We start from the raw sequence: 15,120 nt of genomic DNA on the forward strand, positions 1-15,120 counted from the left end.
CACAGTGCTTGGAAAGGAGCTGTCATCCCAGCTCACATTGCTCATATTATTAACATTTTTCACCTCTTCTTCCAGGCAGTTGGTCACTGCTTCCACACACCATCACAGGTACACATCCCACATATCTCAGCAGGTACATGGGGAAGGTATAAGGAGACTGAGCTCTGTAAAACTTCTCTAGAGCTGCCCTAGAGCTGACCTGGGGCTTGGTCATTAGGAGGCAGGAGACGTTGAAGCACCACCAAATATTCCTTAACTGGTTGATCAGAGCTGGTACTTGAGTCACAAGAAAGTTGTTTTTCTCTCCTTCAAATGAGCTGTGCTTCTCGGTATTGTTTAGAAGGAGCTTTCCTTGGGCTGGAACTGAAGTTATTACTCTGGCTGTTCTCTGGCCAACCTAGCCCAGAGCAGGGGGCCAGAACACATTTAGGCCGTGCTTCTAGCTCACCAAAGGCAACAGCTGCTCTGGGAAAGATTGTGGATGCAACAGTGTGAGCATGTAAATCAAAACCCAGAGTGACTGATATCAGTGCAAGAATACCCCAGCTCTCCACTCCTGGATCTTTGACACAGACCAGGAGCCAGCAGTATTGCCATTCTGAGATCTATTCCCTGCATGCACTGATTTTATAGCATCCTGCCTTGCCAGACCTGTGGTTGCATCATTTTTGGAAAAGGTTCTTTATTACAGGAGTAGAAGCAGACAAAGAGGTCTGAGACCTAAAGAAAAGCCAGATTGACAAAATCAGTTCACATTTCATTGTTATTTGAACTCTAGTAAATACAGCCCTAAGAACAAGGGAAAACTGGATTAAATCCAGTAGATTCTTTGGCTTGAATCAGTGCTGTACGAGAAGTTGAGACAGGAAGAAAAGACTATAAACAATGCTTGCATCCTCTCCATCCACAGACTAACCCAACACAGCCATAGGTCCTGGACATGCTTAACCAGCTCAAAAATCTGTTTTGAAAGAGGCATGAGACCACTCTTATGACACTGCACAATCTGTCCATACACAACCTCCTGACTTCATTCGGACCTCCAGCCTTTCTGTGCCACCCAGGCTCAGTGTGTTTGTGCATCTAAAGACAAAGTAAGCCTCTGAGCACGCTGCCACTGTGAGTGACAATGTCAAAGTCTTCTTTACTGACTTCTGCCAGGCACAACTTCCCCCCCTGCTCTCAACCCTTGCTTTGCAGTGTTTTCTCTCACCTCTAGCCCTGCAGTTTTTCTGCAGTCATCAAACCTGATTTAAAACGTTCCTTCTAAAGTTAAAAACTCTGTTTGCAGTATTCTGATTTAAATAGTTAAGACTAAGCTTTTAAGCCTTTTGTAGGTACACTGACTCACTAAAACCAAGAATAGTTACACTGGTTTATACCTTCAAAAATTCACATTCAAGCTGCTATCAGACAGGTCATTGGTCAAACCTTCACACACCTCTCTCAACTGTGTCTTTAAGAACTTAAGATTTCTTTCCTCTATGTAGCCATGGTTGTTCAAAAATATTTATAAATTATAGGATTTTATTAGAGCTGAATAATGCTTGAAACATTTAAAACCAAAGGGACTAACATTATTTTCCAACTATATTTTTACAGTCAAAATAAGGGCTTATAGGAAACATAACACTGAAATTGTAAATAATAAATTATTCTTAAAATGACCAGAACAGCCATCTTTTTACATTCTTAAGTAATAATGTATTGCAAAGAAACCAACAAAGTCATGTGATCACCAGAAATAACTACAATGGATCTCTAGCTCATTTTTCCTGGAAAAGCAGCACATATCTTTCCAATTAGTAATTCACAAACATTACCATGTATTTCCAGTGTGTAAGACCACAGGGCAGCCCTTCTCTTCCATTCCCTGTTGCTAAGGCACACCAGTATTGACCAGCAGACTCCCTGGTTGCCTGAGCACAGCCAATCACCTGTGTCCCAGCCCGAGTCCATTTGAAAAATATTTGTCTTTAGTATTGCCAGTGTTGCACGTGGGCAATTACCGTATAGACAAGACCTGTTGCAAAAGGAAATAGTTTTAGAAATGGCTTCTTGCCTTCAGTGTCTCAAACACAACTTTGGGCATCATCTTGTAATATCCTGGAATACTGGAGAGTTTCCACTTACCAAAGTCTTCTTTATGACATGACCCATTACAGGAAAGGAATGGAGGCCTCTAATATAACAAATGATACCTTCCAACTTTAATCAAAGTAATGAGAAGGAAACAAAATTTCAGTTTCTCTTTTACATACTCTCTCAGTGAATAGGCATTATGGGTTATTCAAGGTTAACCAGTATTTACACCAGTTACACTCCACCACGACTGGCATATTTTTTCACTTTCTGAAGGATCACGAGATGGAAGTACTAATATTTTTTAGTAGTCCCAGAGTAATCTTGAAGCTATGCTGCCTTCAAGCAAGCACTTCTTTAGAGATGCATTCATTTCTTTCTCAAAAGAATTAAGGTCAAACCATAATATGAATCTCTTTGCAGACTCTTATGTTTTTTTGGTCAGAGTGCCCATACCACAAATATCAACCCACAGACAGGTAGAAATTCCATTTGAGAAAAGTTGGTTGTCTACTCCTGCAAGAGTATGGGGATGACAGGATGCTCAGAGCAAGCACCTCATGATGGACAAAAAGGCAGATTAGCCTGGCGTAAGCTAACATGAACATGAAGTGCCATAGGGAATGCTGGGCATCCCTGATAAACTATTGCAAGGCTACAAAAGGATAATGGTCTTGGAGAATACTATCCTGAGTCACAAGGGGAGGAGGACAAGGAAAGTGGGATGCATCAGCACCACAATGACAACCACCCTTGCTGTGACCTACTGGCACCAGATCAGAGGATGATGATGGAAGAAGAGAGATTTTTATTTCCAGTCTGACAGACCAAGTCTGTTTTCTGATGTCCAAAGTGGGAGGTTTGATGTTCTGTAAGAAGCAGTTACAGCCTCACAAGGCACTTTGCCCTGCTTGTAGATTCAAAAGAAAAATGTGACCAGGCAGGATCAAAAGCAGTATTTGGTCATGGCTGATAAGCATGTGTCATATGGCACCTGTCCTGTAAATAGGGTCTTTCAACTTTCAGAACACACTTGTGGCTGAGGGACCACCTACAACAGGGAGTCATGGGACAGGCCATCTTCCTGTTTACTGTGGAAGTGAAGAATAATGACAATCTGGAACTGCAGGTATCTATAAAATGTATTTTAATGGGAACTTTGTGTTCTTTCGATAGGCCAAGGAAACCTTGACAGGTTAGTTCTATTAAGCTTACAAATCCTTAGAACATGTTAGTTATAGCAATACAGTAACAGGAGTTTCACTTTTTTACTCATATTTTTTCCTTTCTTTTCTTTAACTTCTCATCTCCAAGTCCCTCTTTTCCCCCATTACATAGAATTATCTTTGGTAAAATGTTTAAGTTAATTACATTTCAAAAAGTGCAGATTGTTGTACTCCTTTTTCAGCCAGCTGGAGCTACATTAGATTCTACATGCCTCTCACACAGTGCTTGACCTCCTCATTCCCAAGAAAATCCTTCCAGTTTTAGTGAAGGAGAACTATTGTGCACAAAGCAGATGACTAGCACTGAGAATACTTGATTGTTTTCCAGCTTCTGCCATGTGCTTCTTGGGTGTTTTCCAGGAATTCATTTTACTTTGCTGTGCTCAGATCCCCAAGTATGAAATGGAAATAATATTATCCAACAGCATGATATCACAACCAGATATTATCATTATTGCTAAACCAAAGGAAACACTCACCACTTGGTTTTGTGGTTTTAATGCCCTAAAAATAAACAAGGACTATATACCTCTTCCATCAGAAAATAAAGCAAGTAAATGCACTTCATTCACAGCATCATTTTCCCACTTGGGAATAAGAGTTTTAAAAACTCAGAGGAGTGAGAGATGTTATTTATCACAATGTAAGAAACCCACACAGAAATGGCTTGATCACAGCGATCTCAGCGCTGTGAGCAATCTTTACACAGGAATCTAATTCCATGGGGCAGTCTGGAGAAAGAAAGCATCAAGACAGCAGATAAGAAAAAAAATGTCATTTCCCAGTGACAAACCAAAGTCATCAATGAAAATATTAAATGATAAAGGCAATTAAAAAAAAAAAAAGAAGAAAATGGCGTTTCCTGACGAATTTGAGCCCCCTCAATGACAGAAAAAAGCTGGATGCCATATAGAGTTTTATAGAACACGTATACTACTGCTTGCTGTCCTCTTGTCCCAGAACAGCAAAAAGGTTCATGTTAGGAACAGCATTCACTAAATAGTTAGCTTTTTTTAGAATGGACTTTCATTTCACTGATGATCAACAATATCCTTTATATGGGACACATTTTCTGTCACTTTGGCTAGTGCTTCACAGAGTCAGAGAAGAGCTATAAGCTTCACTTAGAATTAATGGAAAAATAGCTGTATGAGCAAAAAAAATGTTTCCATGAGAGTACAATGTGCAGTTTCCTGTAATAGCCTACTTTTTCAAATCCAGCAGAAGGTAGTGGATCTCTTCAGCATTCACTGGGCTGCTAGACATGTAAAGATGAAGCATGCAGAAGCACAAAACTAATCACTGCATTCCTATAGATATACAGGAATGACACTTTTCCTATAAACAACTGGACATAGGCAATGCTTTTACTGCCTGGGACAGCCAGACTGATCCCCCTGACTTTTTCTTTTCTGTGTGTGCAGGGCACATACTCCAGGTCTTCTAGGGCGCCTGCGGGACTGGGCTGCCGTGATTCCACGGGTCCCATCGCCTCCTGGCAGAGACACAACTCTGCAAAAACGGGCTCTGAAGATAACTTGGCTCAGAACTGCTCATAACCCAGCCCAGAGCTGCCAAGCTGCCCGCGCTCTACTAACAGGTTTGAGTGCAGGAGGGGTGCACACGGAAAACAGGATTCCGCATATAAAATAAAAAAGAGGGTGAAGCATGCAGGGCATTTGTCCAGGGCTGCGTTTGTCTGCCCTGCAGGTACAGGCTCGAAATCAGGAGTTTTGCAGCCGGGGAGGTTCCAGCGGGACAGCCGCGGGCCAGCGCTGCCCCCCAGCGCTCAGCCCCGGCCAGAGGCGGCTCCGAGACCGTGCATGACTTTCCTGGGAGCAGAACTTCAGGCAAGGATAAATAGAGAGCTATATGCTCACAGATCTAGAGATATTCTATTAATATATCTATGAAGCTAGAGCTATATCACAAAACTATATGCATTCTATGAAAATATCTACAGCAATACGTATTTTTATTACACATACACTCCCCTGTACAAGTAAATATTTACATTTGTTTCACAAAAAAACACCTTTCACACGCACAATGCATCTGGGGTTTGTTTTTGTTGGTTTTGTTTGTTTATTTTGTTTTTGGTGGGGTGGGGTGTTTTTTTTGTTGTTTGTTTGTTTTTTTGGTTGTAGATATCAGCACACAGGACAAACAATACAACATTTAATGCACGAGGGTAGTGCTAGGTGTGATGAAGAAAGACTGATAATGCAAAGAATTCTCATATTTATGAAAAATTAAGGTTCTGACACGACTGAGATGGTGTTTTACATCCCCATTTCATTTTCGCAGCTGAATTTCATATCAACAAGGAACATCTAGCTCTGTAAATACATGCTCTCTGCCTCTTCCCTCCCTCTTCTGTTACTCTTTGCCTAAGATTTTATGATTATTTTTATTCCCAGCTTTCCATAAGATACAGACTGGCCTTTTATACACAGCAAGAAAGTCATAATTAAAGCTTGACACTCCCTTTAGCTATGAGTTTGTGTTCCTGAGTCACATTTTCCTCCATAAAACTCTTATGAGAATTTTAAAGCACTCCTAGAACACTTCCCAAAAAACAATTTTAAGAGTTCTGCTGGGAACAGCAAAAGCACACTGGAAATGCCTCCTGCCTTCCGAGTCCATAGGCACTCTACAGAAAAATCCCACCAAGGATCATAACTGGGTGTGACTGCTGCCTTGGAGTGAGAATATGGGTACTGGTGTCACTTGTAGATTAACACCAGTTTAACTCTGTATTTCATATTAACCCTGAAAATATTTACAGAGATTAGCACCTTGTTCAGACCATAGAGAAAAATGTTTTACCTTCTGCCCTTCCCCAGGTCACCTCCATCCCACTGTGCAGAATCCTTTAGTGGTGACTAACTGGGACTGTTTTCCAAAGACACGATTTAAAGTTAGGACTTACTTGTGTTATTTTGAATATAATAATTTTATGTTCTCCCCAAACAGGATTAACCAGGAATTTGCCATGTCCTGGCTGGGCTCCAGTGCCTCTGACACAAAACTGCATCCCCACCAGCTCTGCAAAAGGACATATTCTACCAGGATTTTTCCTGAGCTGCAGAAAGATCTCAGACCAGATCTTAAGGATGACTCAGCAAACAATCCTTACCTCTCCTACACCCCTTCACAGAAAAGAAACTCATCCAGAGGCCTAAATTACAAAGACTAAATCTTCAGAAAACATGCAGTTATACAGCATCATGGAAAACCCAGATGCTTGGAAAGTAAAAGAGCTGGAAGAGGAGGAGCAATGCAAGGAGTTAGCAAAGTCACAGTGTGGAAAAGATAAGCTGCTTCAGGAAGACAGTGTTCTCTGTGAGCAGGCAGAGCAAATTGTACTTTCCCTCTGATTTAATTAGGCCAAAGAACGACTTCAGGGATCCCTCAGACTTCTTTCTTTAATTAGGAGATTAAATGACAAAGCATATGGACAACTGCTTTGATAACCTATAGTAATTTGGAGGTTCCTACATCATGAACTGCATTAAAACAAGGACATGTAACACTTACAGTGTGTGATACATTCTAAAATAAACATATTGGGGTTAAACCACTGTCACTCTCTATGCACTTCCTAATGTACTTATTAATTTTGACTGTATTGCAATATCTAGACCAGAACATCTGATGTTTTAAGTTTATCCAAATAAGTAAAAAAATGTCCTGGTTTATGTATTGCCCAAATACAGTGAATGAATTTTCTGAGTCAAGCTAAATATGCTGGTATACACTCTATCCTCACAAGGAACATGAGTCAACAGAAAAACTAGCTTTATTGCTTTATTTTTAAAGTAAAATAATCTCTTAATATTTTCTTAGCTGTTTAGGTACATTGGGTTCTGTAACACAAAGCAAAAACCTTTTAAACTTTGAATGCTGCCTCTGTTACAGTAACAAACCAAAACCAATTTATCTAAGGCAGGATTTGGGATTTTGCTATTAAAGGGCTGAAGTCTAGTCACACTAGAAACATAATGGCCTGCTACAGTCCAGTAAGACAATACCCTAATCCCTTGGACTTTCTTCTGTTAATTTTGGAAACCACTCTGCCATTCATAATGCAGCACTTTGTCTTCACATATCCATTTTCTGCTACAGCCAGCAGTATTTAATACTTTTTGACACTCCATCATTCTAGCAGCTGTTTTATTTTGGTTTTGATACTGCCTGTGGAAAAATGCAACATTTTAAAGTAGAAAGAAAGAAAGAAGAAAAAAGAGAGGAAACAAGTGCTGAACAATGAGAGACTTTGCACTCATGTGAAGGCAGTTCCACCAGCATGGAAATAGATGGAGAAGCAGATGTGAAATCAAGGGAGGCTTTCCGGTGTATGCTGAATCATTTCTTCTTTTGTTATCTCTACAGGGCTTCCTGTCAGCAAGTCAATAGTGCATTCAGAACACAGCTAAAAGGCCAGATCCTATTCACTGAGGAGCCCCAATTAGCCCTGTGATGTCAAGGGACCTTTTCACATTTAACACAGTAACATTGTATCAAAATAAAGGTTATGTACTTCCAAACTTGGAGGAGGGAAAGCAAACTGGAGCACACCCATGCACAGCTATTGGGGCCTACAACAAATTTTACAGTGTGCATGTTGAGATTTGTTTTATTCCCTCATTTTTCTCAATCAGATAAGCATTATTCAGCAGGACTTTCTTGGTTTTATATTAAAGGAACAGAACACAAGTTACATGCAAGTCTCTTAAGAGAATGAATACACAAGTTTTACTGAGAATAAGATGGGCTGAATTTACAAGCATAACAGCCCCTCTATTTGGGGTCATTGGATGAGGATCTCCAGACAACCAAGGCTGAAAACCCATTCTGACCTGCTCTCTGTAAACTGCCTTAATTGACCCTCAGTGGCACAGGCAGAAAAAGAGATGAGGAGGTGCTCTGGCTTAAGGGTTATAGAGAAAAATAGGCAGGCATTACATAGAGTTTTCACTGACAGCTGGACTTTGCTATTGAGGGCTAACTCAAGCAGCCACCTCTGCACCTTACCTGAGCCCTGGCCCCTACCCGAGGGCAGCGTGAAACTTATGACACCAGGGGTCTGACACCTGCACCCGACACTGTCCTGGGGGTAGCCTGATCCCTGTAAGAGACAACAACACACCAAAGGAAAAGTGCAGACTTATAACTAAATGTTCAACTCCTACTGCTCCTAGAATGGTTTTTGGTGACAGCTTATAGTCCATGAGAAAAAGAAACCAGCTCTCAAGATGACAAACCTGTCTATAAAAAATCTGCAGTGAAAAGGGTGTAATACTGGTTTTGCAAATCTCTGTATACAAAGCTCAACCTCTACAAGGAGTGTGTCCATGTAATTCATAGTATAGTTGCAGCTCTGTTCCAAAAGGAGGTATCTGAAACAAGGACTATATAGATTTTTTTTTTAAATTAAGATTATATTTTAGAACTGAACTGTATTTTAACAGATATCAAGTATTGCTTGAATTAAGCTAGTTTCTCTAAGCTTCTCCTATGTTGTAATGAACCAGATGCCTCTATAGAAAAACTAATAACTTTCTACACCACACTTTCACTATTTTCATGGAGATTTCAAAGAAAAAGGACAAAACAACTCAAGACTCCAGGAAAAATGTTCTCACAGGTAACAGAATTCAATCATATTCAGTTAGCTTAAAAACAATGCCACCATTGAAAATAATTCAATAATTCCATGTAAAGTGCTCTATTTTACATCAGGGAAAAATAGTTTTTCTCAGGTAATTTTTACTTCTATTAACTTATAGGTTACTATAAACTTCAGGGCTTAAAATTTCATCATGTACAACTCCAGACAGTCTCAGCTTTTAGAGATGACAGAATGCAACAAGTACACAGAGCACACAGACAGCTTGAGCAATGCAAGCTACTAAAAAATCCTGAACCTTACAATAAAAGCCTACTCTACTATATCAAATCCCTATAGGAATCTAAATTGAAAGTACTAATCAGAATTTTTTTTACTCATTACACAAGCCACATACTGATTAAACTACTCAAGGCTCACTAAATAGCACAAGGGGTTTTTTCTTTTTCTACCTTGAATACAAATTCTTCCCCTAGACAATCTTAGCACTTCCCTTTCCTTGTTCATTTTTCTAACATGCTCAATTTTTGTAACCTCCTTCATTTGTTTTAGTGAGGCTTTGAGACAAAGCCTCCATCTTGAGCAGTGACAAACAAGAAGCCTATGTAGCAGCAGGGCATGAAAGACCACCCATAATACAGTAGCTGCAAGCATTACCATCTTTTCTTCCTGTACAGGACTTGCAGACTAACACATTCTTCAATACAGCCACAACATGCTTTCCTCTGTCCCTGAACTAATTGCACCTTTGAAGTAGAAGTAGACAAGATATGTCTTTTATTAACAGGAGCATGCCTACCAAAAACACTTAGCTGCAAAACTTCAGAATCAGGATTTTAATTTTTAGGGAAAAAGACAAACAAACAAATTAGCCCACCCCCACACTACAACAAACAAACCCCTCTGACTTCCTTATATGAGGTAATAAAAACCATTTTTAATAGCTTACCCTTTGAAATAAGTACACTACCCCTTCTCAATAAACGACCTTAAGTAGTTTCCTGTCACCTGTATGTTATTCTCATCAAGAACAGTAAGTTATCTATTTAAGGGGGGGGGGGGGGGGGGGGGGAAGGAGGTTCACACCATCACTTTGAAGACAAGCCAAGCAGGAAAACAAGGTGGTTTATGTACTTAATCTATGTTTTGTTTCCTCTCTATTAAATGCAATTGAGCTGTAAGATGTTCGGTATGTATTTTGATTGCAATGAAAAAAGACCTACTGTTTTAATTACTGCAAAATTCTTATCTAAATATGGTAATAGTTTAAAGCGTTTAAATTTTAAAAAACTTTTAAAGCATTGATACTTTTATTAAGAGCTCTTTTGCTGTTACAGAATTTTTAATTGGCTTAACTAGTTTACCATCCAATATAAGTGTGCAAACTCGAGAAAACAAGGGGAACTGAAATGGAAAAGCAACTTAACTTTGCTCTTTTCTCTCTTCCAGTGATTGCAACTCTATGGTAGGAAAAGCTGAACCTTGTGCCAAGCCAGACTCCAAGAGTTGTGGCTTAGGGTCTGCCACGCTAAGGTCAAGAAGAATTTAATGTGCAGAGTTATAAACTACTACAACAAATGATGCTAACTTGTGGCTCAGTAGTACTTTCCAAGGCTGTGATAAATAATAAGAATGGAATTATTTTTCCTTAGTTAAATCTGCCTGTGCCTATCATTCAAGGAGGTGTCTGACTAACATGGCTGCAGTGATTAAAGTACGTCAGGTGTTTTCAGAGAAGCAGTTGTTGTTAGCAACTCGTGTCTGAGGCAAGAAAGGTGCTGCATCTGCTCTGGGTCTCAAGGTAGTAAGTGAAGTGGATTTTTTTTTTCTAGGTTCTCTTCTAAGAAGTAGCAGGACACAAGCATTTGTCTTCTACAGGCACGGCTGTGCACATTAATTATGTAGAGTGAAAAAAAAGTATTTCTTTTTCATGGGAGCTTAGGCATAGTGTGAGCTCTTCTCTAGTTTCTTGTGCCTAAGGAAATTCTGATTCACTTTCACTTATTCTACCTTCTACTGAGGAAGCCTTCGTACTACTGTGTTGGACTGGATGAAGAAACATGTGGCTGAAGATGTACTCAAAAAGACAGGGAAGAAAGGCCTTTATTAACGCTTTCAAATACCAAACTAGTTTTGGGAAAGCTTTTCTACTTTTTTTTCTTTTTTGTGTAAACTTTATTTACGATTATGTGTCTGTGTTGCAATGTTTCTGGTGTCTACCTCTCTAGAGCCAGGGTACTACAGTTCCTCTGTTTGAATTAACCAGAGCACCCTCCCTGGTTTCCCAGACTTCATGATAAGTTCTGCTGTGTTTCAGCACAGGGAAATGCTGTGTGCTAGGCTAAATCCCACTCCTTGTACAGTAATCTAAAAATCTGCTGATATTGGGCATTAATTTTCTTACCTATTCTAGGAGAGGCTTTTCAGGTAAGTGCTTGGCCTTTTTAGGAGCTACCCAGTAAGAGAATAGGAAAAAGGATAGACACCCAGCAGAAACAGAGTGATCATCTTGTAGTGTGTTCTTTACATCTTGGGTGTAGCTTTTGTTTAAGGCTTTTGTGTTGTTGTTTTGTGTTGTTGAAAAAACAACACTTTTATTCTTAAAGCAGTATTTATTCGACACCTTAATTCTCTCAGGCATTTTGCTCAGGAGGAGGAGCTCTTCATTATGTTCCTTAGATATGAACAGATTAAATCCATCTCTTTTCTCCCCCCATGTAATTATCTTATATGCCTCCTTGGAAAAACTGATATAGTATTTCTCTTTTCCACAAAACCTAACATTAACAGTATTGTTTAAAGTGAAGTTAGGACTTTTGCTAACCTGGAAATCTAAGGTGTTACTTTATGGTTTTGAGAGTCATGTTTTTGGAGACGAAATGTATTACTAGAAATGATGCCTAAAAAACCCACCTGCACCACTCTTTCAAGGTAATGGAATTTAGCCATTTCAATAGCAACTGTAAAATGCATGCGAGCTATTTTTATTCCTTTACTCAGTGCAGTAAAGCTTACATAAAAGTGGTCTCTGGACAGAAATGATGCAGACTTAGTGATCTAAATATCACAATTATTTTAACGGGTTTGGTTTGTTTGTGTTTAACTACAGTCTAATTAGCATTAACCTGCTTTCTGAAATTGTTTTTCTTCTGTAGCATTTTCTTCTTTCCACTTTTTTCCAGGTCTTTCTTAAATCTCAAAGGTCATAAGTTGTGCAAGTATTAGAGAAAGAACAATACATAATAAGTCACAGCAGATGAAAACTCAATATTGATTTCTTGGTAGGAAACTGTGTGAAGGACAGCACTGGCAACTTACCAAAATTTTAAGGACTACATCTAACTTCTGATAAAGAAACTGTGCACAATAACTTTTATTGTACCTTCCTTATTAGAGGAATAGTTGTTGCTTGTTTCAGTCTTGCTAGTAACAGAAGCATGAAATTCAGCTTTGCTTATGACTGAATCCTTGTGTTCCAAGCCTAGCCAATCTTTTTTCAAATAGATTTAAAGAGAAATCCTAGGGAATTTTCAACGTCAGTTACAGTCTTGCAGTCTGATCCTATAATTGGATGCCACTTTGTTCCTTTCTGTAAAGCTTCAGAGGATTGCTCAGATCCACTAACTCAGGCAGACAATTTGGTGTTAGATTTGAGAAGAATTACTGACTTGTTAGGACAAAATTTTTGTATAAAATTCTTTTTTATTTGTTGTGTTGGGGTTTTTTTCCAGCAAGAATTCTAGTATAAAAATAACATGTTGAGTTAGAGATATATTGTACTTCTTTTTCTCTTTCAGAAGTTGATCCCATGATGAATGTAGGGATCAGACTTATAGCAATTATCACTTAGAGTTGCTCAGCATACTTAGAAGAGCCAAATGACATATATTCCCTTTTTACTAGTTCATGGACATGTAACTGTAAATCCATTTTGGGAGTATTTTTGAAGAGTAGCATAGGCTTCTTTTTATTGTTGCCTGCCATAGCATTTGTTACTAAAGATTCTCCTTCTGTTTTGATTATTGTTGCCAGTTTTCTAGCATCAGCTACAATTTTTTGGGTATTGAACATAGAGAGAACTTGAGTTTTGCTTTTTTTGTTTACTTAGATCATAATTTGCCACACTTTGAAGAGAATCCAGCAGGCAGAAATTACTAGTGTCAGGGTTCCCTTTGTTAGTGTTTTAATTACAGGATTGTCAGACCTATTAAGCAAATACAGGTGCTTTAGCTGACAGACTTTACTCCTGTGGATATAATGCACTTTATTGATGTATAGCCTCAGCCTGGTCACATTGTATTACAGATACATCCCCTACCTGATGCTAAATCAGGGGGTACAGGGTTGTAGAAGTCTGAAAATTCACCACTGCCTAGAACTGGAGCTTTGAGAGGCCAAAACCAATACTGGAGTCCCACCTCTGTGTGTTGTGTAAGAGGCAGTCATTTTCTTAGGCTTTAGGTAACTTGTGACTGAACCACATTTACTCAAAATGCAACAAAAATTTTTAAAAAGAGGAAACTGAGGCATTAAATTAAGAAAAGTAATGAGCTTATAAAGGCATGAAAAACCTGCTAGATTCCCATTTCATATGTATTTACACTTCATATCATTTCTCCATCAATGACTAGGAGGAGATAGTGAAGGATATCTCTAGAAAAGGTGGTTCACCGCTTGCATTTATTCCAGCAGTGCTCTGTATGAACATGGCAACTGATGGGCAAAAGCTGAGCTCACGAGTTATGGTCCTCAGTATGCAAAGCACGCTGGGGGTGAGTATCTAAGCTGAGTAAAAATCAGCAAAAACTGTAGCTGAAGTGCAAATCATATGCCAATAATCTGGCTCTGGTGGCATATATAATTAGCATAGCAGCATGCAAGTAAAGGCAATCTTTTATTAATATAGATTGCTAGCAGAATAGTGGCGGGTTTTTGGTTTTTTTAAATCACTTCCACCAGTGGGAAACGGTAGAGGGAGATAAAAAGATTGGCTAATGAACCAGCCACCTCTTTTCAGGTGGTTAAAGCCGTGCTACCGGGGCAGGTGCGTTGATTTTCGGGAGAGCAGGGAGCGGAGGACGGTCAGCGCCTGTGGGCGAGCGGGGACTCGCCTGCTTCCAGACCTGTGCTGCGAGGTACCCGGAGCCAGCGCCGCGGGAGCTGCCGGCTCCTGCCCGCGGCGGGACTGCCCTCAGCGGTACGCGTGGAGGGGCTTGTGTGAGCAGGGAAACAAGGAATGCGCAGGGCAGGGAAGGGAAACGTATTTCCCCCAAAGGGAAAAAATCAGAGAGAGAGAGATGCGCAGACACCCCAGGCTGTCCGAGGGCAGGCTATTTAGGCGATTTCCTTTCGCGCCGCTCCCGGCCCGCCAGATGGCGCCGTTGCGGCGCGGGAGCGGCGGGGCCGGGCGGGCCTGAGGGGCTGCGGGGCCGGGCGGGCCTGAGGGCCTGAGGGGCTGCGGGCCTGAGGGGCTGCGGGCCTGAGGGCCTGAGGGGCTGCGGGGCCGGGCGGGCCTGGGGGGCTGCCGGGCTCGGCCCGGGGGCTGCCGGGCTCGGCCCGGGGGCTGCCGGGCTCGGCCCGGGGGCTGCCGGGCTCGGCCCGGGGGCTGCCGGGCTCGGCCCGGGGGCTGCCGGGCTCGGCCCGGGGGCTGCCGGGCTCGGCCCGGGGGCTGCCGGGCTCGGCCCGGGGGCTGCCGGGCTCGGCCCGGGGGCTTTGGCAGCGGGCTGGAAGCACCAGCCTGAACGAAGAGTAATGGGAGCCCCCGACGCGCGCCGCTGTTGGGGACGCAAAGAGCTGAGCTCGCCATCGGTGTGCCTCCGCGGGGAGCCGGGACTGCCTTGTTGGCTTTTGGGGGAGCAAGGGGAGGAAAAAGCCCTCAGGACTGTAACTGCAGAGCGAAAGCACAATAACATTTTTCGCCGCTATCTTTTCCCCTCTTAGAGCTGCCCTCAGCGTTACTCAGCTGTGGCTCGGCGGCTGGATGACCGACGCCAGAGTTCGAGATGAGGTACCTGTTCCTGATGGCTCGCGCCACTTTCAAGCTCCATAGAACTGTTTCTCCTTCACGAGGCTTTTGAATAAATGTTTGTGTCATGCTTCTTTACAGTCCAAAGTAGAGATGAGACTATAGGCTGTGTCTCCAAAAAGTCGGGAGCCAGGAGCTACTAGGGCATTTTCAGA

At 41.3% G+C, this 15,120-nt stretch overlaps 2 protein-coding genes across 3 annotated transcripts in view; one reads left to right on the forward strand and one right to left on the reverse strand.

Annotated features, from left to right (window-relative positions):
* Positions 1–13,961: 13,961 nt before the first annotated feature.
* LOC134547617 (basic salivary proline-rich protein 2-like) lies at positions 13,962–14,746 on the reverse strand. Its single transcript, XM_063391763.1, has 2 exons — positions 14,380–14,746; positions 13,962–14,152 (listed from the first exon to the last, which is right to left on the reverse strand). Exons 1-2 carry the CDS (start codon positions 14,744–14,746, stop codon positions 13,962–13,964), a joined length of 558 nt encoding a protein of 185 aa, XP_063247833.1.
* SCAF8 (SR-related CTD associated factor 8) overlaps positions 13,968–15,120 on the forward strand; it is a 98,872-nt gene continuing 97,719 nt past the window's right edge. Inside the window, exons 1-2 of one of the 2 annotated variants that reach the window (XM_063390150.1) lie at positions 13,968–14,137; positions 14,881–14,947. In XM_063390150.1, the coding sequence (XP_063246220.1) occupies positions 14,921–14,947 (27 nt within the window). In that variant the 5' untranslated portion in view covers positions 13,968–14,137; positions 14,881–14,920. Of the gene's footprint in view, positions 14,138–14,555; positions 14,749–14,880; positions 14,948–15,120 lie in introns of those variants that run through there. The other variant, XM_063390151.1, reaches the window with a different exon arrangement.

Source organism: Prinia subflava, chromosome 2, assembly GCF_021018805.1.
Source record: "Prinia subflava isolate CZ2003 ecotype Zambia chromosome 2, Cam_Psub_1.2, whole genome shotgun sequence".
In the NCBI taxonomy this organism is placed as follows: Eukaryota; Metazoa; Chordata; class Aves; order Passeriformes; family Cisticolidae; genus Prinia; species Prinia subflava.